Consider the following 27,311-nt stretch of genomic DNA (forward strand, 5'->3'; position numbering starts at 1 on the left):
TTGAAATGATTAAAAGTTATTACATTAGCCAGTGTTATTACATACTGTACCAGTTGAAGATCTTACAGTATAGAGACACATAGTCCCAGTGGTGGGAAAAGTACTCAATTGTCAAACTTGAGTAAAAGTAAGGATACATTAAATAGAAAATAACTCAAGTAAAAGTCACCCAGTAAAATACTAAAAGTGTAAATGTATTTGGTTTTAAATATACTTAAGTATCAAAAGTAAATGTAATTTCTAAAATATACTTAAGTAAAAGTATACATTTCTAATTCATTATATTAAGCAAACCAGATGGCACAATTTGTTTTATTTTATTTAAGGATAGCCAGGGTCACACAAAAAAAACAGACAAATGTACGAACAAAGCATTTGTTTAGTGAGTCCACCAGATCAGAAGCGGTACGGATGACCAGAAATGTTCTCTTGATAAGTGTGGATTTGACCATTTTCCTGTCCTGCTAAGCATTAAAATGTAATAAGTATTTTTGGGTGTAAGGGAAAATGTTTTGAGTAAAAAGTGCATTATTTTCATTAGGAATGTAGTAATGTAAAAGTTGTCAAAATATAAATAATAAAGTAGAGACCCAAAAAACGACTTAAGTAGTACTTTAAAGTATTTTTACTTAAGTACTTTACACCATTGCATAGGCCTGTATGTATCATGTTTATTTTGTAATTCTGTTCTACTGTATTTGTGGTCTACAGCTGCAACTTCTGTACAGTGCAATCGGAAAGTATTCAGACCCCTTGACTTTTTCCACATTGTTACGTTACAGCCTTATTCTAAACTTGATTGTTTTTTTTTCTCCCTCAATCTATACACAATACCCCATAATGACAAAGAAAAAACAGGTGTTTAGCAATGTTTGCAAATGTATAAAAACTGATATTACATTTACATAAGTAATTCAGACCTTTTACTCAGTACTTTGTTGAAGCACCTTTGGCAGCGATAGCCTCAAGTCTGTATTTGGGGAGTTTCTCCCATTTCATCTCTGCAGATCCTCGCAGACTCTGTCAGGTTGGATGGGGAGCGTCGCTGCACAGCTATTTTCAGGTCTCTCCAGAGATGTTAGATTGGGTTCAAGTCCGGGCTCTGGCTGGGCCACAAGGACATTCAGGGACTTGTCTTGAAGCCTCTCCTGCATTGTCTTGGCTGTGTGCTTAAGGTCATTGTCCTGTTGGAATGTGAACCTTTGCCCCAGTCTGAGGTCCGGAGAGCTCTGGACCAGGTTTTCATCAAGGATCTCTGTACTTTGCTCTGTACTTTGCTACTTCCGGCGCCGACCGAGATGGCCGCCTCGCTTCGCGTTCCTTGGAAAATATGCAGTATTTTGTTTTTTTATGTGTTATTTCTTACATCGGTACCCCAGGTGATCTTAGGTTTCATTACATACAGTCGGGAGGAACTACTGAATATACGATTAACGCCTCTTCAACCTCAGGAGGCTGAAGAAATTCGGCTTGTCACCAAAAGCACTCACAAACTTCTACAGATGCACAATCGAGAGCATCCTGTCGGGCTGTATCACCGCCTGGTACGGCAACTGCTCCGCCCACAACCGTAAGGCTCTCCAGAGGGTAGTGAGGTCTGCAGAACGCATCACCGGTGGCAAACTACCTGCCCTCCAGGACACCTACACCACCCGATGTCACAGGAAGGCCATAAAGATCATCAAGGACAACAACCACCCAAGCCACTGCCTGTTCACCCCGCTATCATCCAGAAGGCGAGGTCAGTACAGGTGCATCAAAGCAGGGACCGAGAGACTGAAAAACAGCTTCTATCTCAAGGCCATCAGACTGTTAAACAGCCACCACTAACATTTAGCGGCCGCTGCCAACATACTGACTCAACTCCAGCCACTTTAAAAATGGGAATTGATGGAAATTATGTAAAAATGTACCACTAACCACTTTAAACAATGCCACTTAATATAATGTTTACATACCCTACATTACCCATCTCACAGTATATACATATACATATACTCTATATCATCTACTGCATCTTGCCATCTTTATGTAATACATGTACCACTAGCCACTTTAAACTATGCCACTTTATGTTTACATACCCTACAGTACTCATCTCATATGTATATACCGTACTCTATACCATCTACTGCATCTTGCCTATGCCGTTCTGTACCATCACTCATTCATATATCTTTATGTACATATTCTTTATCCCTTTACACTTGTGTGTGTATAAGGTAGTAGTTGTGGAATTGTTAGGTTAGATTACTTGTTGTTATTACTGCATTGTCGGAACTAGAAGCACAAGCATTTCGCTACACTCGCATTAACATCTGCTAACCATGTGTATGTGACTAATAAAATTTGATTTGATTTGTTCATCTTTCCCTCGATCCTGACTAGTCTCCCAGTCACTGCCGCTGAAGAATATCCCCACAGCATGATGCTGCCACCAACATGCTTCACTCTAGGAATGGTGCCAGGTTTCCTCCAGGCGTGAAGCTTGGCATTCAGGCCAAAGAGTTCAATCTTTGTTTCATCGGACCAGAGAATCTTGTTTCTCATGGTCTGAGAGTCCTTTAGGTGCCTTTTGGCAAACTCCAAGCGGACTGTCATGTGCATTTTACAGAGGAGTGGCTTCCGTCTAGCCACTCTACCATAAAGGCCTGATTGGTGGAGTGTTGCAGAGATGATTGTCCTTCTGGAAGGTTCTCCCATCTCCACAGAGGAACTCTGAAGCTCTGTCAGAGTGACCATCGTGTTCTTGGTCAGCTCCCTGACCAAGGCCCTTCTCCCCCGATTGCTCAGTTTGGCCGGGCGGCCAACTCTAGGAAGAGTCTTGGTGGTTCCAAACTTCTTCCATTTAAGAATGTGGGAGGCCACTGTGTTCTTGGGGACCTTCAATGTTGCAGACATTTTTTGGCACCCTACCCCGGATCTGTGCCTCAACACAATCCTGTCTCGGAACTCAACGGACAATTCCTTCGACCTCATGGCTTGGTTTTTGCTCTGACATGCACTGTCAACTGTGGGACCTTATATAGACAGATCTGTACCTTTCCAAATCATGTCCAATCAATTGAATTTACCACAGGTGGACTCCAATCAAGTTGTAGAAACATCTCAATGATGATCAATGGAAACAGGATGCACCTGAGCTCAATTTCGAGTCTCAGAGCAAAGGGTCTAAAAACTTATGTATGCGTTTTTTATTAATTTGCTAAACATTCTAAAAACCTGTTTTCGCTCTGTCATTATGGGGTATTGTGTGTAGATTGGGGAAACATTTAATTTAATCATTTTGAGAATAAGGCTGTAACGTAACAAAATGTGGGAAAGGGAAGGGGTCCTTTCCTGAATGCACTGTGGTAGGATATGGGTTGAATAGTTTCACGTTGAAATAACAAATATTCGCCGTTTTGAGTATCACAACGTTTATCCATTCATTATACATCACAACAAGAGCTCTATACTACCGGTCAGCAGCAGCTAGGAGAGATTCCCCAGTGAAGCGCGCGGCCGCGTGCTGTTTTCGGGCTAGGCGGATGGATGCCCCACATGTAGGAGCAGCAATCAACCCGATATCTGACGGCAAATCACCATTTGTAATGACAGGATGTGTCGGTGAAAAGCTACACAAACCTTTGTACTCAGATATAGTTCTGAACATACCATTGGGCGCATGCTTAGAAATCGTGGATCATTTGGTAGAAATTGCTCTGAGACCATGAGTTGCAGATGGGGGACGGAGCTGTGGGTACGTAGAACTGCGTAAATATTTCCGTTAATGAAACTTGTTCTTGCTTTTATCTGATGGTCAACCTTATGATCTGTTGAGGTACTAAGTATTTGTGTATGTCTTTGCAACAAAGTAGCGAGCGAGCATAACGATCATGCTGCCATGATGCTTCTCTGCGCGTGCATGCAGGCTTCATTATCGGAGGTATAGGCTAGTAACAGTTGCTGATTCAATACTGGTCGACTGTTGCGCTGTTGGCTACAGAATCGGGTTTTAGTCACGGTGATGGATATACTTATTTCTTATGAACCTCAATATCTATCCCCCATGTTGTCTACGCGTAAAGCTAGAGTTGCTTACACTATAATTCCCTATTAACCTATTACAATCACAAAGCCTTTGCATATGGGGTCCATACCACTGGGCTATACTCTGCAGATACAGTAGCTGCGCTACAGCGTGTAGCCTACAGCTGCATTGAGATACAGTAGCTGCGCTGCAGCGTGTAGCCTACAGCTGCATTGAGATACAGTAGCTACAGCGACATAGTAGCGACTCTGGCAACATGTTTCATTTGTAACATTGTAGCGAGCGCGGTATTGTAGGCAACGCATTTGGGAATGTGTTTCTTCCCAGTTGTCTGTCTCATTTCACCTTATTATAATAACAATGATAATAAGAAGAAGAAGAATAAATGAAATGGCTATTGACACTCTAGAACAGCGAACAGGACGTTTTTGCGCTCACAAAAGGGCCTATTGCAGTCCAACATAACGAATTCAATATTTGCAACGATTGTTTTCTTTTGGAAAATGGAATCTAGCCTATAGTTCAATAGGATTGCTCTTTTATTTTATTAAGTTGTTTAGATGTGCCAGCCTACGCGCGTGCACAAATAGGCTATTGAATGCATTGCATAGATGCAAAAGTAACCCACCACCACATTGTTCATTTGAGTGCATAACATATAATACATATCCCACCGCACTGACTGAACGACAATAGTGCTATTATGTTCACAATTTGCCTCCTGTATCTTATGTTGTAGGCCTACATACAGTTGTAGCTGTACAACAGCAGAAAGTAAAGTAGCAGCAGAATTACAGACCTAGTGTTTCAACAAAGACTGATGTACACTATCCCTCTCTAATTTAACCATAATAGCTCATTGCTATTCATTTTTCATGAACATTGCCTCAAGCCTGCAAAATAAAATAATGTTCTTTAGGAAGAAAAGCCACGGAGATAATTCACGTAATTTACCAGACACTGGAGCGATTTACAGGAGCGATTAGAGTTAAGTGCCATGCTCACATCAGCAGTATTGTCACCTAGGGGATTCGAACCGGCAGCCTTTCGGTTACTGGCCCAATGCTCTTAACTACTAGGCTACATGCTGCTTTAGAGCCAGTCTTGCCAGGGCCAGCTATTTTTTGTGAGTTTGAAAATTAACTTACTGCTTTGTTTTATAATTTATTCTCATTTTAATTTCTCTTTCTTTTCTTACAGGACCAGTTTGACAACTTGGAGAAACACACCCACTGGGGCATTGAGTTTGTGGAGAAGTATACAAAATTTGTCAAGGAGAGATCTGAAATTGAAATCAGCTATGCAAAGCAAATCAGGTAAGGGCTGGGAAAACATTACCCTCTTCACTCCCCATTTTGATACTGTCTGTCTCTCATGGCGGACGTGTGCCCGCTTGAGTACAGGACTACTAAAACATGTTTTGGTATGTTTTGTTGATTTGAGTAACTTTGATAAAACACTACAGAGCCTGTATCACCAATGTCGTCTAAGTCATGTTACAATCAAGTGTAATGTCACGAGGTAATGCTCGCAAAGAGTGACAAAATGATCTGTGGTATTCAGATTTTGATCAACATTTCTGACATGCATACACCAGGCCAACAGGGCCCAGTGGTAGAGTAATATTACGTTGCTCTAGTATATCACTGCACATTACAATGTTGTAGTTGAAAGAGAATGCCTTCTCAATAACCTACCTGCTTAAATAAAGGGCACAAATAAATGTAGAAATATCAGCCCACTTCAAAGTGATGTTCTAAATTCAGAGATGAATGTAGGCGTACCTAATGGTGGTAGTTTATGTAACAACAAAGTGAGATGGATTAGAAACAGATACAGGCCTTTATCTCGATGCAACCGGAAGTGTAGGTTGCGTAGGTAACACATTACCATGGTTACTAGGTTATCCATAGCAATGACCCACATTTGTTATCCTCCAATGGTCTTGGGAGCTTCCCACTGTATAATATGGGAGTACTTGCCAGACAGTGATAGTCTCTGACAGAGTAGTCCCCGGGGACAGTGGATGAGTTGCATCGCTGTCTGCCGTTCACTCACCAAGGAATACACACCAGCAAATTCCTGCATGCATAATCAACCAACATTAACCTTGTATCTGGAGAACATTATAAGGGGTTTTCTGTGCCTCAGCAATAGTGCTGCAATCAGCTCTGAACTGGATTGTCCAATGGGTGTGTTTTGTTCTCCAGCCAGTATCACTAATGGCACCATTTTAGATTGCATATGAGGTGTCTTGTTAAATTGTGACTTTTCAACACCAACCATAATAGATTTGAATTCATTACACATGTTGATGGTACAGTTGGTAGTATATTGATTTAGGAAACCATAGACTAAACACATCAGAATATGGACAGCACGGATTGGACACTGAATGGAGGAATTAAGCCTTTATAAATTAGGCAAAAGCCCCAAAAGAAAAGCAGGGGTTTAAACTGGCCTGAGAAGACAGACTAGGGTCTTATGAGTCATTTTAGTTCCAAAGGGTTAACGTGAATCTGGGCGTATGGAATTTGCACCATGTGCTGTTGTGTCAGGATCCAAATCAAATCAAATTTATTCATATAGCCCTTCGTACATCAGCTGATATCTCAAAGTGCTGTACAGAAACCCAGCCTAAAACCCCAAACAGCAAGCAATGCAGGTGTAGAAGCACGAAGCAAATCCAGATTTGTCATGTGGCTGCAAGCAGACAAAAAGAGGTGGCTGGCACGTCTGGCAATCTGCTTAGCAACACATAAGAATAGATGGTCTGGAGCAGAGCACAGTGAGTGGAGGCTACCAGTGATTCATGGGGAGAAATGTATTCTGGAATTCTGCTTCCGATAGTCCACTCAGAAGATGCATATTATATTACATGATGTGAAATATCTTACATTTTTCTTTTGAACCATAAGTGTCATTGTACAGATAGTACGATGATATTTCAAGATGAATCTTGCACATACAGTTGTGCTTTCACAGGAAGGCTCTATCCCCAGTTGGATGAATCATCCTGAGTTTCACATTAAAGCTAAGGGATGACTTCTCTCATGCTGCTCTTTCTTGTCCAATCACGCTGTTGTTCATAGAGATGTGTACATAAGAGACCCAGATGCAGAGGTACACAGAGGATAATCTGTGACTTGTCAGGATCAAAATTCTAGTTGCCCATTAAATATATTAGTAGGCCTCTGGATTACCCCTCTCTGTTAGGGGTCACCATAAAGCAGGATTTAGCACTGTGAGAGACCTTCTCCTGAGGCTTAGGCAGGTGGCTGTCACTCCGCTTAAGGCCCGTCCATTCATCAACAGATTTTGACATCCTGTCACTGGGCGTCCCTTCCCCATGACTACACAAATATACTATATTTTTGTTTACATGTGTCCCTCTGTATTTCTCCACAGTGACCTCATTTACAGTGTATTACATGTTTTCTACACCTGTACTGAATTTTGTTTCCATTCCGTAACAGAAACTTATCGAAAAAATATCAGCCCAAGAAAAACTCAAGAGAGGAAGACGAATACAAGTGAGTGAAATGTAAATGCATCAAGGATTAATGTTCACTATTTCAGGTTGACCGTGCACATTAATGTGACTATTCTTTTTGTGATGAATTCATGAAGTCATGTAATTAATTAGCTGATTTCCCATCTCCACTTGTTACCGGCTGTTAGTGATAAAAATAGCTGTTTCAGATTAACATGGCTAGACTTTCATGGCTTGCTGTGAAACACTCCATATTTGCCCTGGAGGTTACTGTGTAGCTAAATCCAAGGTTATTTCCAGATGGATACTTTTTTTTCATCAAGAAGTTATCCTTCGTTGTATGTGCTAAACAGTTGGACAATTCCAAGACACGTGTGCATAGTGACTGTTTGAGAGAAAATTAGAGACATTTCTTAAGGCAAGGGAGGAAGCCTTTGAAGAAAGTAGTGCCAGATGAGGGGGGAAGGGCTATACGGACTCTCATGACGCTTAAACCGACTAGCCACCCTTAACCCTGACCCTAATCCTTACCCTAACCTTGACCTAATTTTAACCAATTCTGAAGTGAAATATTGGTTTAAGCATCAGGGGTGTCCATATAACCTTTTCCAAATGAGGGTGTTATCCATGTCTTATTTCCCCTCCTTAGTCACAAAATCACAAAAAACTAATTCTAAGTATGTCCTGTCATTCAAAGACCCTGTCAAAGTGGTCTGTAAATTCTATAATTTTGAATATTATATAGTCCATAATATATAGTACTTATACATTTTTTCTTATCATATTATATGACCAAATATATTCCTCTCTGATAGTGGAATGTGCTGATAATCTTCTGTAGAAGTATGACATCAGTATTTCTCAGGATGTATAATAATAAAGCTGTCGTGATTAAATGTGAAAAAAGTTTTTAAACACATTTCGTGGTCACGTCTCGTCTTGTTACCAGGTACACGTCCTGTCGGGCCTTCCTGATGACCCTGAACGAGCTGAACGACTATGCGGGACAACACGAGGTCATGGCTGAGGATCTCACCACTCACATCATCTGTGAGCTGACGCGATACATCCAGGAGTTGAAAGCAGAGAGGAAATCGGTAAAACATCCCTTTTCCTGTGTATCGCTCGTTCAGACATGACTTGAACTCTCCCAGATCGTGATCATTGGCAGCTCAACCATTTTGTAGTGAGGCTATCCAGAGATTATGGCTGTCACATGATCTGAACCAAACCAGCCAATCCCGGGTCAACCAGTGCACGGTGCTTTGGAAAACATAACAATCAGATCAACAAATGTGCAAAATCAATTGCTGGAGCAGATACAAAAATGCTATTATGTCATTGGTGATTGTCATTGCTCTGTCCAACACAGCCAGGGATCAAGCTGATAATCTGTCATGGTGTTGATCATCATTTTACACCAGCCCATCCAATAAATCCCGGGGTAGAACTGGGTCAAGTATCCAGGTCAATGGATTGGGAGCAGGTTGACCCTAGTGCCCCCACCCATCCATAGTAGCCTCCACTGCTGATAAGTGGACCAGGCTTCTGTCTGGAGCTGGGTGGCTGGAATTAATATGACATGGGGGGAGGGGTGTGTATGATGTGAGCAATGTATAACACACACACACACTTTTGTAAGGCTTTGGTTTTGGCCTCTTGTCTGACAGCATGTCTTTGACCATGGCTCAGCTCAGAGCGAGAGAGTTAGTACTTTTTAGTTTTTTGAAACCAGCTTATTTCAGGCCTGCCATTCCTGTTGCATTATTTCGAATTTCTAACCTGTAGTAAAGGTAGATTTGATCGATAGCTCACTCCGACGTATGTTTTTTCATTTATAAAATTCCCAACTAGAACATGGTGTAGTTAAATGAGGTCCTGATACCAGGCATTGAACATTAGCTTTGAAAGCCACACCAATGGTTTACGTCTCCTATCATTTAAATTCAACTCACAACAAAAGCAGAAGTGCCTTTTGAGCCTTCAGTGAGATTCCGTAAGTGCCCTTGGAGGTGGTTGTATATGCTGTGAGGAGCATTACATTAGTCAAGAATAAACACATCAGCAAATCTCTTTAGTCAGTTTAGTTTTGGCTCAGTAGTTTTGATTCCATGGAATGGCTAAGGAGTAGATGTGTCTTTTTGGTGGGGATGTTGTGTGCTTGTAGCTCTTCCAATCATCATAAGGAGCGTCATAAGATATTTCATAAGAGATGTAGAAGTCTCTTGACTGTCTAGTTCTAGATACTAAACTGTTCAGGGTTCAAACCACAAATGATTCTACTGCTGTTTATGCGGCTTTTAACAGATTAACATATACCATTTTTTTGGCAGCATTTCCATGATGGCCGCAGAGCTCAGCAACACATTGAGAATTCTTGGAAACAACTAGAATCCGTAAGTGTCCTCCTGAGGTAGGAGTAATTGAAGAGATACACGACTGAACCATTCCAACTTGACATGTGAATTGCTTCTTTTCAGAGTAAACGGAGATTTGAGAGAGACTGTAAGGAGGCGGATAGAGCCCAGCAGTACTTCGACAAGATTGATGCTGACATCAACGTGACTAAAGCGGACATCGAAAAGGTAAGTTATAGACTGACGTAGAAATGTTCACTCCTACACACATTTGACTTGAGCTCATCACGTGTGTGTGTGCATGTGTGGGCCCACACACATGCGCGTGTGCGTTTGGTGCCTGTGTGTGTGTGTGTGAGAATGTGCAGCTACTCTTAGTCGCCACTCCACTCTACTCCTACTCATAAAGCTGTGAACATGGTTTGCGTGGCAACAGCTGCACTGACAAGAGAATGCTGTGTCCCTCTTGGAAGTGGGGTAGGATCCAAATATGAATCACTGCTGGTAGACAATGGTATAGTGCTTCATGGCGCTCCAGCAATGGGCTTTTCTCATTGTTCGCTCTAAACTCAATTCCTCAGATGCTAACCAAGCCGTGTTACTGTACCAGTGCAATGCCGATTCCAAAAAACATTGCAATTATTTCAGTACTGATTAGATAAGTGCTATTTCAGTATTGATTGCAAAAAACAGTTTTTCCATGTCTATCAGGTATCTGATCTGTCCAACGTAGAAACAAAGCTAGCTCAATGTACAGTAGTGGCAACAAGATTGAGTTTAAACATCCACTGCTAATTCCAGTTAACATAAACCACCACTAACCAAAAATCAATGGTAGGGATGGGGGCAAATGTGCAGTGTTAAAAACATTTGGCCAAATCACCTGTAACTTTAAACCAAGTCAAAGAGTTGATTTCAGTTGATTTAGCCATGACATTGCACGGTTGCCTACAACTGTACAAAGATGCAAACAGTTTGCAAACCTTCTCAGGCACTATTGACATCACGCAGTGAAATGTACCCCCTAAATGTACAAGTCAAGAATCTCAGAAAGCTAACATGAACTAACCAAACAGAATAAGTTATCATTAAACGTTAATATACATTTTGCATGTCAGTTACTGTTGTACAAAGTCACCTTCCCTATGAAATTCGTTGAAAACCATACAAGCAATGCCATAGTCAAAAGTATAAAAAAAACTTTATTCCACATTAGGTACCAGTCAAAAGATTGGACACACCTACTCATTCAAGGTATTTTCTTTATTTGTACTATTTTCTGCATTGTAGAATAATAGTGAAGACATCAAATCTATGATATAACACATATGGAACCATGTAGTAACCAAAAAAGTATTAAACAAATCAAAATATATTGTATATTTTAGATTATTCAAAGTAGCCACCCGTTGTCTTTGACAGCGTTGCACACTCCTGGCATTCTCTCAACCAGCTTCATGAGGTAGTCACCTGGAATGCATTTCAATTAACAGGTGTGGCTTATTAAAAGTTGTAGAATTTCTTTCCTCCTTAATGCCTTTCAGCCAATCAGTTGTGTTGTGAAAAGGTAGGGGTGGGTATACAGAAGATAGCCCTATTTGGTAAAAGATCAAGTCCATATTATGGCAAGAACAGCTCAAATAAGCAAAGACAAATGACAGTCCATCATTACTTTAAGATATGAAGGTCAGTCAATCCAGAAAATGTCAAGAACTTTGAATGTTCCTTCAAGTGCAGTCGCAAAAACCATCAAGTGCTATGATGAAACTGGCTCTCATGTGGACCACCACAGGAAAGGAAGACCCAGACTTACCTCTGCTGCAGAGGATAAGTTCATTAGAGTTAACTGCACCTCAGATTGCAGCCCAAATGTCTGTTACTTAAACTCTGTGAAGCATATATATCTCAACATCAGCTGTTCAGAGGAGACTGCGTGAATCAGGCCTTCATGGTGAAATTGCTGCAAAGAAACCACTACTAAAGGATACCAATAATAAGAAGAGACATGCTTGTCCCAAGAAATACAGGCAATGGACATTAGACCGGTGGAAATCTGTCCTTTGGTCTGATGAGTCCAAATTTGAGATTTTCGGTTCCAACCGCCGTGTCTTTGTGAGACGCAGAGTAGGTGAACGAATGATCTCCGCATGTGTGGTTCCCACCGTGACGCATGGAGGAGGAAGTGTGATGGTGCTTTGCTTGTGACACTGTCAGTGATTTATTTAGAATTCAAGGCACACTTAACCAGCATGGCTACCACAGCACTCTGCAGCGATACGCCATCCCATCTGGTTTGCGCTTAATGGGACTATCATTTGTTTTTCAACAGGACAATGACCCAACACATCTCCAGGCTGTGTAAGGGCTATTTGACCAAGGATAGTGATGGAGTGCTGCATCATATGACCTGACCTCCACAATCACCCGACCTCAACCCAAGAGATGGTTTGGGATGAGTTGGACCGCAGGGTGTGGTGGTTAATTTCTGCATTACCAAATGAGGAGAGAGACAAACTTCACACACCAGTCAGAGTTATACTTAAACTCCATCTTTAATAATAAGAGTTTTGCAATAGCACTGACTTTCAATGATGCACCATTTCTAATGAACCATTGAAAAGTGACAACACAAAAGTACAAAGATCTTTTATAGCCAAGATACACCCCTCTCAACCTACATGACGAACCACAGATATTAGGAACACTTCACAAAGGGACTTTTAATTGAGAAAGGAGTATCCCGTAGCCAGATAGCATTCGCTATAAATTATCGTTCAGTTTGGTCCCTAAGACGAGTTTCTAATCTCGTTCCTGGTACTTCATAGCACAGAACCATTACCCCATCCAATGGCATAACTCAAATGTCAACTCTAGATACTCCCATCTCAAGTAAAACCCCTTCTTGTCGCCTCTCCTGGACAAGCTCACTGAGGGGAGTGAGCCTCTATGTCATACACTATCACAGGATAAGTGCAACATCAGAGAGGACATACAATGGTTCCAGACACTGCCATACACCTCCCCCCAATGCCAAAGGAGGGAGTGACTTGCGCACAGACATTGTGGAGACAAGTAATTGGCTCCCCATTAATCACACCATCCCTTCACATGGTTTAACAGATACATTCACATATGAAGACAATGTTCCATCCTGTCCTCTTCCCTTTCTGATATTCTGCAGAGCACCAGAGACATGTGAAAGACAAGCCTGACCTCTCCCCTCTCTGGGCCCCAAGTGACTATAACAAGTATATCACATAGACATATTATGCAGATAAGACATCTTAAATGATCAATGTTACCCAAATAATTCTGATTCATCCACCACAAGGGTGAAGGAAAAGCAGCCAAAAAGTGATCAGCATAATATGCAGTCCAACTCATCCCAAACCATCTCAATGTGTGGGAACTCAGACTTTTGGAAAAGCATTCCTCATGAAGCTGGTTGAGAGAATGCAAAGAGTGTGCAAAGCTGTCATCAAGGCAAAGGGTGGCTACTTTGAAAAATCTCAAATATAGTTTGATTTGTTTAACACTTTTTTTTGGTTACTACATGATTCCAGATGTGTTATTTCATTGTTTTGATGTCTTCACTATTATTCTACAATGTAGAAAATAGTAAATATAAAGAAAACCCCTTGAATGAGTTGGTGTGGCCAAACTTTTGACTGGTACTGTAGTTCAAGCCTTTTTGCAGTCTAGATGTTCATTAATAGTTAATTCAGTACATTACTAATAAATTAATACAACTTTCACATAATTAGGACATCTAAAACCTGTCTGTAGTGCTCTGAAACTAACTCTGTTTTTGTTTTCCATCACGTCTTATAGCGGTGCTATCTCAAGGTAGGTTTAACAGGCGTCTGTATGTCTCTAAGGATCTGTCTATGTTCAATGTACACCCGTAGACATACACTACATGGCCAAAAGTATGTGGACCCCTGCTTGTCGAACACCTCAATCCAAAATCATGGGCATTAATATGGAGTTGGTCCCCCCTTTGCTGCTATAACAGCCTCCACTCTTCTGGGAAAAGTTCCCACTAGATGTTGGAACATTGCTGTGGTGACTAGCTTCCAGTTTGGGCACTGATGTTGGTCAATTAGTCCTGGCTCGCAGTCGGCGTTCCAATTCATCCCAAAAGTGTTAGATGGGGTTGAGTTCAGGGCTCTGTGCAGGCCAGTCAAGTTCTTCCACACCGATCTCAACAAACCATTTCTGTATGGACCTCTCTTTGTGCACAGGAGCATTCTCATGCTGAAACAGGAAAGGGCCTTCCACAAACTGTTGCCACAAAGTTGGAAGCACAGAATTGTTAAGATGTCCCTTCACTGGAACTAAGGGGCCTAACCCGAACCAATGAAAACAGCCTCAGGCCATTATTCCTTCTCCACCAAACTTTACAGTTGTCATTATGCATTCAGGCAGGTAGCGTTCTCCTGGCATCACCACAACCAGATTTGTCCGTCGGACTGCCAGATGGTGAAGTGTGATTCATCATTCCAGAGAACACGTTTCCACTGCTGAAAAGTCCAATGGCGGCGAGCTTTACACCACTCCAGCCGATGCTTGGTATTGCGCTTGGTGATCCTAGGCTTGTGTGCGGCTGCTCGGCCGTGGACACCCTTTTCGTGAATCTCCCGACAAACAGTTCTTGCTTCCAGAGGCAGTTAGGAACTCAGTAGTGAGTGTTGCAACTGAGGACAGACAATTTCTACACACTATGCGCTTCAGCACTTGGCGGTCCTGTTCTGTGAGTTTGTGTGGTTTGTCACTTCGCAGCTGAGCTGTTGTTGCTCCTAGACGTTTCCACTTCACAATAACAGCACTTCCATTTGGCCGGGGCAGCACATTTGACTGACTGACTTTTTGAAAAAGGTGGCATCCTATCACCTTGCCACGTTGAAAGTCACTGAGCTCTTCGGTATAGCCATTCTACTGCCAATGTTTGAGATTGCATGTTTGTGTGCTCGATTTTATACACTTGTCAGCAATGGGTGTGGCTGAAATAGCCGAAGGGTGTCCACATACTTTTGTATATATAGTGTACTATTGCTGGTTTCACTCGGAACGTCATTTCAAAATAAGATCTCCAAAGACTTGGAAGGGACACAGTTATGGATTGGAATGGGTATTTAAAGTAAGAAACTGCTGTGGTTAGTTAGTGGGTACATTATTTCTAAATGGTAATTGAATGACACTACAGTGAATAGACGCATCTATAAACATATTCATACATAAACACATAATAAATATAGGCACAAATAAAATGCATCATTGTTTAGATTGCAAAGTATAATGTCATGCATACAAAATGTTTTGTTTGTTTGCTCTGAGTCCTGTTATGGATACAGTCCTCAACGGTCTGCTGACACACCATCCAGGTCTTGTCCTGTCAGTGGACAGTTTGTCTGTGTTCATCCTGTATCTGTGTGGAGTATGTGCATGCTAAATTAACCTGTTTTCTTTTGTTATTGTTGTTTGTTATGGTCAATGTGTCCTTCATCTGGTCATCATAAACATTAAATGTGAATTGAGGAGCTGCATTACATGACATTAACTAATGGTTTTGACTTCCTGGCATGGTAAAATACACATTCTTGACACTATAGGGGAGGCCCACTCACAGCAAAGTAACACTGCATAGTTCAGCTTTGACACACATACTAACCCTTAGGTCATCATTTGTATAACTCTACTATGCTTTATTATATCCACTATCAACACTCCTCTCTCCCTCCAAGAGGAAAGGAAAGCCACAGAATTCTAGTTTCCTGCCACTAATGTATCTATGGCCTAAGCGCTTCCCTTAGCCGTGTTTCCTTGTCTTGTTCGACGTGGCAGAGCCATATGAAATATTCATTGACACGGTTAAGATCCTGGAATGTCAGATGCATAAATGTAACTGTAATAAGAGGATAAGGGCGGGTTGGTTCTACTCTCTCGTGATCATTTGATGAAAATATATTTTTTGGGGTGAATAAAGTCTCCACACTGTATACAGTCCTAGGCCACGCTTGGGTATTTTTTTTACAACACGCTGTGGACCATAACGACAGTGGTACTTCAAGCATACTATATGTCTGTATGGGGGTTTCAGTTCAATATTATTCGCATTCTGTTTATCATTTTTTAAATATTGACTTTACTTTGTTCAGTGTTATGCGTGTTAACACACAATGTACTGTGTCAATGTTCTGTGGAACCACGCAAGGTTTACAGTCCCACTTGTTGGCGTGCGTGCAAATCTTTAAACCCTCTCTGAACTCCCTCTCGGTATACAGGCCAGACAGCAGGCCCAGATGAAACACCAAGTGGCAGAGGACAGCAAGAATGAATACCTCACCTTCCTGCAGAAGTTCAACAAGGAGCAGAATGCACATTATCATACCCTCATACCTCACATCTTTCAGGTAGTTCACCTCACTCACAGTACCGGTTGACTGGAAGCGCTTCGGGGAGAAACTCATTGCATTCACCAGTGCTCAGTGCTTGACTTGGGCAGGAGCTCACTGGACCTCCTCAACATTTCTACTGCTTGAGCAACTGCACCTCATAGAATATTTGCTCAAAACTATTATGGAGCTCCTGCACCAATACATCAACAGTACAGGCACCCCAAAGGAGTACCGGCACCTATTTCAGTCCTAGTAAAGTACTGCCAGTACTCACATCCACCCTGTTCACAATATAACTGATTTGTATGTGTTTGGCAACTCACAATCCTATTTTCATTTAAGAATGTCTTCTTTACTGCAGAAACTACAGGAGATGGAAGAAAAACGTATAGAGAGAGTGGGAGAGTCTATGAAGACTTACGCAGAGGTCGATCGGAAAGTGCTACCTATTGTTGGCAAATGTTTAGATGGCATGACCAACGCAGCAGAATCCATAGAGCCAAAAATGGTTAGTAGGGCTACTGCATGTTTATAACACGGTTCTTGTTATGTACAGTCATTTTACATAGTGACAAACTGCGAGGAAAGTGCATAGAAAAATCAGTTATACATATCAGTGACATCATTTGACTGGATTTCTATATAAAAGAGCGGAGAGAATATTATTGCAGTTGTTCGTTGTTCTATTCGCTGAAGCGGTAAAGGGTTAGCAGCCCACTAAATATAGGAGGAGGAGATAAATTATTTACACCATCAAAACGCTGACTTTGGTGCTTCTTTAATGGCTGTCCCACTTTCACATTAATGAAATGTGATTGTTGCTAGGCAAAGTCAACATGGGTGTCGTCACCGATAGTGACCAGTTTTATTCTATATCTCAAAGGAATCCAGTTTTGGGGCATTTGTTGACATATACATTTACTTATGGTAAAAAAATACAAATAAATACAGTAGCGTGAACTCAGTTTTACTATGTATCTGAGATCAGTGTTGGTCCAGGATCAGCCCCCCAACCGCCATTCATTTATTATAGTGAAGATAAAACTCATCCTAGATCAGCACGTGTACTCTAAAATGCTTTCTGTGGTGTGTTTGAAGAGCCATGGCTTTGCTGTAATTGTGTCTCCCTGCGCCAGATAAGAGTTTAAAATGCCGTAGTTTTGAAGTTGGCTTCCGTGAGGAATACTTGTACTTTAAAGTGCAAATTAGTTTCTGCAATTTGGTTCATTTTGGTGCCCTCAAGCTGAAATGCATTTGGTAAATATTCATAATATTCTGTCTGTTATACATTAATGAACTCACTATCCCCAACAGGACACAAAGCATGTGGTGGAATCCTACAAGTCTGGCTTCGAGCCACCTGGCGACGTAGAGGTTGAGGACTATAGTCTGTCTATGAGGCGGACAGTGTCAGAGTCCAGCTATCTAAACTCGCAAGGGGAGAGCAAGCCCAGCCGCAGCAACAGCAGGGGAAAACTGTGGCCTTTCATCAAGAGAAACAAGGTAAGGACAACACCATCAGTCCACAAGACTGTCCTCTACCTACTGTACTAGCCAGGGCCGCGTTCGGCAGGGCACCACGCTGTGTAATGTTCAGGCACAAATATATGTTGACGAACACACGCACATCTCTGACATGAAGAATAAGGAATCCTGTCCACTCTCATCATTGAACGCGGCCCTGGTGTCCGACTCAATGTGGCCCTGGTGTCCGACTCAATGTGGCCCTGGTGTCCGACTCAATGTGGCCCTGGTGTCCGACTCAATGTGGCCCTGGTGTCCGACTCAATGCGGCCCTGGGGTCCGACTCAATGCGGCCCTGGTGTCCGACGGAACGCGGCCCTGGTGTCCGACGGAACGCGGCCCAGGTGTCCGACTCAACGCGGCCCAGGTGTCCGACTGGACTGCAGAGGGATTCTTTGTAATATGAAATAAATGCTTGTTGGAAACACTATTTATCTAAATGTTTAACTTGTGCTGGACACAGTGTCTTAACCGCTGCCGTCTTAAGTGTTGGTAACCAGATTCTTTGTTGTTCTTCCATCATTTCATTATTTTTGGTGTTACTTTTCCTGATTTCGTTCTGTTATTGTTTTGTTCCATACCACTCCATGACCCTTACCCATAGCTTATGTCTTTGTTAGCTTCCCCACGCCAACCACCCCCTCCTCCCCCTACCTCTCCATCACCTGGTGCCGTGCACAACGGCCCCCAGTCTCCCCAGCAACCCAGTGAGCCCCTCTCCCACCGCCTCAACGAGTTCATGACCTCCAAACATAAAATGCAATGCTTAAGGAGTCTGAAGCGTGGGGTAAGTTGATTGTGTACAGGGAGATTGACTCTGTGCTTATGACATTGATGTGGTGCCTATGGGCTACTGATAGTGGCTCCTACTGTTGCTCGTTCCCTTTGAATGGCATCTAACCTGGCCTACCACCTGCAGACAATCGTATGGAAGTTGTTTATTCTGGCACTGTGTCCAAATGTCCAATTTACGATTGGTGTGTGTGTGTGTGTGTGTGTGTGTGTCATGTTGTTTAAGATTTGTTTATACTGTAGGTGGACAAAATGCTGCAAATGGCGAATTAACTGTTCAGACTGACATGCCATGTATCTTAATGTCCACAACCCTTCATTGCTGCTTGTACAGTGTCATACTTCCGTCTCAAAGTTTCAAGCGTATGTTGACATTGTGTCTTTTTCGTCCCATTGTCTCCCCTCACTTGGAAAGCTTTCTCTCAAGCTGGTAAGCACTACTGTTTTCATAACTCTTCAGATGGTTGATGATTGGGGTTTTGTAATGCACACATTACAAATGCAATCTACATCACTATAGAGGAATCGAAAGGGTGTACTTTCAACTAAATATGCTCATCTCAGATCTCATTGTTACTGACAACAATAAAGTGCAGTGAAAAAGTATTTGCCCCCTTTCGGAATTTTCTCTATTTTTGCATATATTTGACACTGAATGTTATCAGATCTTCAACCAAAACCTAATAATAAATAAAGGGGACCTGAGTTTACAAATAACAACAACAAAAAAGTATACTTATTTTATTTATTTAGTTAACAAAGTTATGCAAAGCCAAATTCCCCTGTGTGAAAACATTATTGCCCCCTTACACGCAATAACCGGTTGTGTCACCTTTAGCTGCAATGACTGCAACCAAATGCTTCCCGTAGTTGTTGATCAGTCTCTCACATCCCTGTGGAGGAATGTTGGCCCACTCTTGCATGCAGAACTGCTTTAACTCAGCAACATTTGTCGGTTTTCAAGTATGTTAATTATTGTGTTATTAGTTCACTCGGGTTCCCTTTATCTAATATTAGGTTTGGTTGAAGATCTGATAACATTCAGTATAAAAAATATGCAAAAGTAGAGAAAATTAGAAAGGGGGCAAAAACCTTTTCACAGCAAGGTAGATGAAGACATTAAACATATATAAAAGTCACTGCTCCATGGCGTTAGGCTTCTTTTAGTAGGAGGATGTCTGGGTGTTTATTTGGTGGTTTGTTTTGTCATAGGGTTCTGGCCCTGAAGATTGTAGTCACCTGCCTCCTGAACAGAGGAGGAAGAAGCTCCAGGCCAAAATCAATGACATCAACAAGGAAATACAAAAAGAGATGGATCAGAGGTAGAGTACATGTGTGAAAGTCCAATTCTGAATCTAGATAAGGAGTTTTAAACTAACTCTGGTCTATTTAAAAACGGGAACAATTCTTCAATATGAATGTATGAATGCGTTGTAGGGATGCTCTGTCTAAAATGAAGGACGTGTACATAAAGAACCCACCCATGGGGGACCCCAACAGTGTGGACCCACGATTAGAGGAGGTCTGCCAAAATATTGACAAGTTACAACTGGAATCAAGGAAATATGAAGTAAGTTGAAATATTACAAAGGATCCATGTCGATGCATGTTAGATATTTTATGTTTGCCAGAGTATGTTCCAGTGGTGGTGCTGACGACTCCAGACCACACACTAAGATCTGGGTTTGAATCCTGTGTCTGAGTCTTTCACCGCTGACTTTCCCCTCATTTTCCCCACGCCGATCCAAAATAAAGAAAAAGGGAGTGGTATTCCACACGCTAGTTCATGTATGTCCGTATTGTTATATTCGTATTCTTATCTTTTATTGTTGTTGTTGCATTGTCGAGAAGGTAAGCATTTTGTTGGACGATTAATAAACCTTGAAATGTATCATCAAGTATTGTTGAGACTAAACCTTTTGATGTCTGTCTGCAGGCCTGGCTGGTAGAGGTGGAGACCAGGTTAGCAGAGAAGAGTGACCCACACAGACCACCAAGTGGATTGTACAACTCCCAGACTACTACACCAGTCAACAACAACTGTGCACATGTCAACCGAGAGAGGTAGAACCTATGTGCCCCTTACTATATCTCAGAAACGGTGGACTAGCAGACGGGGACAAAAACACAACCAAACCTCACGCTAGCTAGCTAACAATGTCTGTCACAAGAGATTACCATATGTTTTTACTAAAACTTGTTTGTGGGCTTGTTGCACATGATCTATTATGCTCTAAATATATCTGACAAGGACTGTCTATTGACTCAATGTATGCGTATTAATACTGATTTAAATGTATGGGTTTATGGATTTGACAAATCTCACCAGGGCCATATGTGCAACCTTGAATGATATATTTGGGTTTGCACCAGTGGAGGCTGGTGACTTGAAAAATTACACATATAGTATCCATGTTGTTGGTCTTTACTGTTGCTCTTCATGTGGTTAGCCCGGACGGAAGCTACACAGAGGATCATAGCACAGAGCATCACCTCAAATCTCGGAGCACCGACTTTGATGACGACTTTGATTACGAGGACCCACTCCCCACTATCGGAACCTGCAAATCACTCTACCCTTTTGAAGGTATGCCAAGGCCCCTTCTGGAAATATGTGTTGTTGTTAGATTGGGGTTTGATGTATTTTTCAGAACAGATGTCTCGCCTGGGTCAAATAACAAGGATGCGGCTTCTTCCGTCATGTTAAAAAAAAAAAGGTCTGCAAAGAGGATTTAAATCATCGGGGCATATTCAGAAATGTAAACTTTATGTCATTACATAGGTTATTGTTAAATGATTGCAAATGAACTTGGTGCTTTGCATCACCCTAAGAGAGTTTTTCACATTAACGATCTACTGTTGGTGCAGCATAGGCATTTTGGAAGTAAGTAACATTTTAACACAGTCAGCTGTAAAATAACAGTAACTTGCTGTTTTCTCTTTCCTGTCTCCCCTTCTCAGGTCAGAACGAAGGCACCATTTCCATGACCGAGGGGGAGCTGCTGTATGTCATAGAGGAGGATAAGGGTGACGGGTGGACGCGGGTGCGCAGGAACGAGGACGAAGAGGGATACGTACCCACATCTTACATCAAGGTCTTTTTCGACACAAATGCCAAAGGTGCTATGACATACATATAATTGTCATTGTTTGAGAGAGGGGAAATGGGTGGACCAACAAACACAAATATCCTGACATTTCAACCCCCCTGAACTCTGGTGTTTCAGAAATATCACAGAATCATTTGAGACGGAACTCTCAGAACAACGGACTGTATTTACATTTGTACTTGGGCTTTTTACGTTCTACCATTTTGCACCCGTTGAAACAAATTTTGGAGAAGTGTTTGTTGGTGTGTATGAAGACGTGTGGATGTGATAAGTTGTCAGAACCAAGTTAAGTTGTCTCGACCCCTGTTGATATCAGCTACGCCTTGCTTCTAGCACTAATAATAATAACTCATGTCAATTTATTGATTTATTTGACCAACAAAATACAGTTTCTCATATTAGAGAGCATTGCATCTAAACATATCAATTCCTATTTAGAATAGCTATTATTGCATGCCTGAAGGGAGACTCGTTATGCTCTGCACGCCTCCACTGCATATCAGCTACGCCTTGCTTCTAGCACTAATAATAATAACCAATGTCCATTTCTTGATTTATTTGACCAACAAAATATGGTTTCCCATAGAGCATTGCATCTAAACATATCAATTCCTATTTGGAATAGCTATTATTGCATGCCTAAAAGGGAGACTCGTTATGCTCTGCCAGCCTCCACTGCATTGCATTAACAGTACATCGCATATCTGCACTTGAGCAGCAACCATCATTGGCAGGGGATTACTGTAAGATTGCCTCTCTGCTTCGCAAATTAAATCAGTTGTTGCATGTGGCATGTTTCAAAGAGGACATGCCTGTTTACACAGTAAAGAAAAAAGAACATGGCTTGCATGGTATCTTGATTAGGATGGTACAACAGACTAGTAATGTATTCTCTTATACAAACTGTTGTTGACTCTCCTCCAAAATCTGACAGTGGGGCTTCATTGAAGCGCCTAAATTACTGAATGTCGTGTTAGGTTTACAGTGGTGTTCTCGACAGAAACGTTTCATTCTGAGACACATGGTAAATCACCCACCACCATTATCACCACTATCATTGGCATATGATTCATTTATTTTTTAGAATGAATAATATATCCCCGCTTAGTTTTTTATTTGATACGGAGTTGTTCTGCATGCTTGAGCCAGTTGATAAGTCAAAGTAGATGAATGAACATAGTATTGCAACCAGGTGATATTCCTCTGTTTGAAAATGATTAACACATGTAGCCTCAAGTTTTCTGTACGTTGATTTGCCATTGACGGTCAGAAACATGCTCTCGTGCAGCATAGACTCAACTCTAGGGAAACGTAATCTGCCACAATAATTGTCAGAATGTGAAGGAATGTCATGGAATGACTTTCCTCGTGTCTTGATGCATCACCTCTAACATGTCGTGTCATTTTTGTTTGTTTGCTTTTTTTGTTTGCTTTTTTTCTTATTGCAGATTCCTAAAAGTCTTTGGCTCGCACAGGGATGGCAGGGCACAGGTCCTTCAAAAAGCACCCTCCTTTTAAAACTGTAGTCAGAGAGACGACAGACTAAAGGGACAAGTTGCAAGGCAGGCCAATTTGCGACCCAGTACAGAAATCCATTGTGGGGTTCTGTTGAATGGAGCAAAAACAACACACATTGCGGGGCAACCACCATTTCTAGTCATTTTCTTATTGATTGTTTCTGCAAGCTTGCTTGTTGTTTTTCTAACTGCAGATGAGTATGTTCATATTGTGGCTGCTTGCTATTCTACTGTACCTTGAGCCCAGGGGCGGTACCTGTTTAAGGGGAGGGGGGAGTCTGAGACGGCCTTGTTACATATTTACTATTCCAAACCTGCCTTCAAGCTATCATCACAACACCTTAGGAAAATACCCATGGAAAACAACACTACACTTGGGCTGGAATTCAATTGCTTAAACCCCATGGCAAAGAAAAAAAGCCACTGTCTGCGCCACAAAAAAACATGTTTACAGTAATGTCAATGAGATAAAACAGAATACATCTAAGTCTTTCTTAGCACTGGAACAATGTTGCTGATTTTCCAGGGGAATTCAATTCCAGCTCTTATTCAACACAGCAATGCCTCACGATTACTGTACACACCCATGTATCTATTTTGGGGTATATAGGTTATATACCGATCATACTTAAATGACACCGATTGTTGGCTTGCAACAAATCTGCACAAATTTGTTCTGGCACCAATTTTACTTTTGAGTTTTAGTTGGAAACTTTGACAAATGAGTGCATTGTGTTATAGTCTAACTCAAGCACTCAGTGCAGGTCTACTGGTAAGCATACAATCTGAGCGGAGATGACGGATCTCTCATTTTGCTTTCTCCTATTGCCTTTCAATATGAGTGACAGCTGCTCTCTCTGGCTACACCGCCATACAGGCAGTAACTATGGTGATTGTCTCACAACTCTTTCTCCGTCTCTCACACTTTGTTTTCCTTTTCTCTCTCTTTCTGGCTACTTGTGGTGGCGGTAGCTACTCTTCGGTTGGCGCTGTGTTTCTCTACGCATGCATGCTTGCCCTGTCATGCCTGTGCCAGTCCTGTAGGGGGCCTGACTATCTATTACATTAACTCATCACTTATGGGGTTCCACCTTGTTCCTTTCCTACCCTGTGTTTGTGCCTGTGGTTTTGTAATTTTAACAAAACGTGTTTGTGATTTCTTTTGTCAATGCAAGCATGACCATTTTGCTTTCTCAATGAATTATTGATATGTCCATGCAGTTTTGCCATCTTCCAGAGAGACACTGACAGTTTCATATCTCACTTCTGTTTTAAAGCTTATTTTCACTGAAGTTAATCTGGGAGCTGCAGCTCTTTGCATTAGCTGATTACCAACCCAACCCAAACTGACAAATGGCAGTATTTGTATGTCTACTGATAGAGATGCATATTACTGAAGTTTCAGTGTATTCTAGAAGTATTTTGTGCTTTGAATTCACTGTGTACGGTTCCTTATACTGTACAGAACTGGTGTGAAAGCAAGGTTTGTTTCTTGACTGTTGACATTAATGATGTAATTATATACTCTGGTGTGTGATATGTGATAACTATATGCTACAGCTTGGAATCATGTCTTTATTTTAAGTTTATTTATTTTATAGTCAAATAATGGCAGTTTTATTTATTTTGAGAAGAATAATACCTCTGTTCCACGTTGGGATTTGTTTCACCTAGAAATGTTTTCTGAAATCTAATATACTATGTTGGAGTTTGGAAATAAATGACACTATGAAATGGAAATAAGGGATGTATTATATTCTTTAGAAAAGCCTGATGAATGATGAATACATACCATTATATACAGTTGAAGTCGGAAGTTTACATTAGGTTGGAGTCATTAAAACTCGTTTTTCAACCACTTCACAAATGTCTTGTCAACAAACTATAGTTTTTGCCAAGTCGGTTAGGACATCTACTTTGTGCATGACACAAGTAATTTTTCCAACAATTGTTTACAGATTATTTCACTTATAATTCACTGTATCACAATTCTAGTGGGTCAGAAGTTTACATACACTAAGTTGACTGTGCCTTTAAACAGCTTGGAAAATTCCAGAAAATTATGCCATGGCTTCAGAAGCTTCTGATATGCTAATTGACATCATGTGAGTCAATTGGACCTGTGGATGTATTTCAAGGCCTACCTTCAAACTCAGTGCCTCTTTGCTTGACATCATGGGAAAATCAAAAGAAATCAGCCAAGACCTCAGAAAAAAAATTGTAGACCTCCACAAGTCTAGTTCATCCTTGGGAGCAATTTCAAAACGCCTGAAGGTACCACGTTCCTCTGTAAAAACAATAGTACGCAAGTATAAACACCATCCGACCACGCAGCCATCATACCGCTCAGGAAGGAAACACGTTCTGTCTCCTAGAGATGAACGTACTTTGGTGCGAAAAGTGCAAATCAATCCCAGAACAACAGCAAAATACCTTGTGAAGATGCTGGAGGAAACTGGTACAAAAGTATCTATATCCACAGTAAAACGAGTCATATATCAACATAACCTGAAAGGCCGCTCAGCAACGAAGATGCCACTGCTCCAAAACCGCCATAAAAAAAGCCAGACTAGGGTTTGCAACTGCACATGGGGACAAAGATCGTACTTTTTGGAGAAATGTCCTCTGGTCTGATGAAACAAAAATATAACTGTTTGGCCATAATGACCATCATTATGTTTGAAGGAAAAAGGGGGAGGCTTGCAAGCCGAAGAACATTCTCCCAACCGTGAAGCCCGGGGGTGGCAGCATCATGTTGTGTGGGTTCTTTGCTGCAGGAGGGACTGGTGCACTTCACAAAATAGATGGCATCATGAGGATGGAAAATTATGTAGATATATTGAAGCAACCTCTCAAGACATCAATCAGGAAGTTAAAGCTTGGTCGCAAATGGGTCTTCCAAATGGACAATAACCCCAAGCATACTTCCAAAGTTGTGGCAAAATGGCTTAAGGACAACAAAGTCAAGGTATTGGAGTGGCCATCACAAAGCCCTGACCTCAATCCTATAGAAAATTTGTGGGCAGAACTGAAAAAGCGTATGCGAGCAAGGAGGCCTACAAACCTGACCCAGTTACAGCAGCTCTGTCAGGAGGAATGGGTCAAAATTCACCCAACTTATTGTGGGAAGCTTGTGGAAGGCTACCCGAAACATTTGACCCAAGTTAAACAATTTGAAGGCAATGCTACCAAATACTAGTTGAAAGAGGAGGAAGGGAAGCGCTACTAAGGTACACAATAGTACATTTTGGTAGATAGAAGGTGCTCTTTGGTAAAAGGGGTAAATTGGTCATCAAAAAGAAAGGAGGACCAAGGCACTCTTCATATAATTAATTAAAATGCCTTTATTAGTATGGCATGTTCAATAGAAACAAAGTTTTTAAAAACCGACGCGTTTCGGCTGCCTCCCTGACGAAGGCCATGCAGCCAAAACGCATCGGTTTTTAAAATTTGTTTCTATTGAACATGCCATACTAATAAAGGCATTTTAATTAATTATATGAAGGCTACCAAATACTAATTGAGTGTATGTAAACTTCTGAACCACTGGGAATGTGATGAAAGAAATAAAAGCTGAAATAAATCATTCTCTCTACTATTATTCTGACATTTCGCATTCTTAAAATAAAGTGGTGATCCAAACTGACCTAAGACAGGGAATTTTTACTATGATTAAATGTCAGGAATTGTGAAAAACTGAGTTGAAATGTATTTGGCTAACGTTTATGTAAACTTCCAACTTCAACTGTATCTATGTAGGTACAACTTGTCCTAACACTTATTCAACCCACTAGATGGCATATTTGTCCCAGCAAAATCCTGGTTGCTGGTTCTTTCCCAGAGAGGTGTGTGTGTGCGTGCGTGCGTGCGTGCGTGCGTGCGTGCGTGCGTGCGTGCTAGCTTGAATACTTACTTTAATCTTTAGATGGATTATTTCACCACAAAAATATAATTTGCTCAACATGCACATCACATACAGTGAGCTCCAAAATTATTGGGACAGTGACAATTATGTTATTTTTTTGACTACGTACTCCAGCACTTTGGAGTGATACAATGTCTATGAGGTTAAAGTGCAGACTGTCAT

The 27,311-nt window shown here is 41.4% G+C and overlaps 1 protein-coding gene across 5 annotated transcripts; it reads left to right on the forward strand.

The window, feature by feature from the left end:
• The first annotated feature begins 3,463 nt into the window (after positions 1–3,463).
• On the forward strand, positions 3,464–24,964 carry LOC139577151 (formin-binding protein 1-like). Of its 5 annotated transcripts, XM_071404019.1 has the most exons (18): positions 3,465–3,742; positions 5,234–5,349; positions 7,510–7,566; positions 8,476–8,623; positions 9,860–9,922; positions 10,007–10,111; positions 13,715–13,729; positions 16,168–16,296; positions 16,643–16,789; positions 17,596–17,784; positions 18,410–18,592; positions 19,013–19,027; positions 19,810–19,919; positions 20,035–20,167; positions 20,534–20,661; positions 21,048–21,184; positions 21,559–21,717; positions 23,156–24,964. In XM_071404019.1, exons 1-18 carry the CDS (start codon positions 3,668–3,670, stop codon positions 23,161–23,163), a joined length of 1,917 nt encoding a protein of 638 aa, XP_071260120.1. In that variant the 5' UTR covers positions 3,465–3,667; the 3' UTR covers positions 23,164–24,964. The 5 variants fall into 5 exon arrangements, with proteins under 5 accessions (XP_071260119.1, XP_071260121.1, XP_071260124.1 ...); XM_071404018.1 differs by having other exon boundaries at positions 3,464–3,742; positions 21,559–24,964; XM_071404020.1 differs by lacking the exon at positions 13,715–13,729 and having other exon boundaries at positions 3,464–3,742; positions 21,559–24,964.
• The last annotated feature ends 2,347 nt before the right edge of the window (positions 24,965–27,311 follow it).

The sequence above is a fragment of the Salvelinus alpinus genome, chromosome 5, assembly GCF_045679555.1.
Source record: "Salvelinus alpinus chromosome 5, SLU_Salpinus.1, whole genome shotgun sequence".
In the NCBI taxonomy this organism is placed as follows: domain Eukaryota; kingdom Metazoa; phylum Chordata; class Actinopteri; order Salmoniformes; family Salmonidae; genus Salvelinus; species Salvelinus alpinus.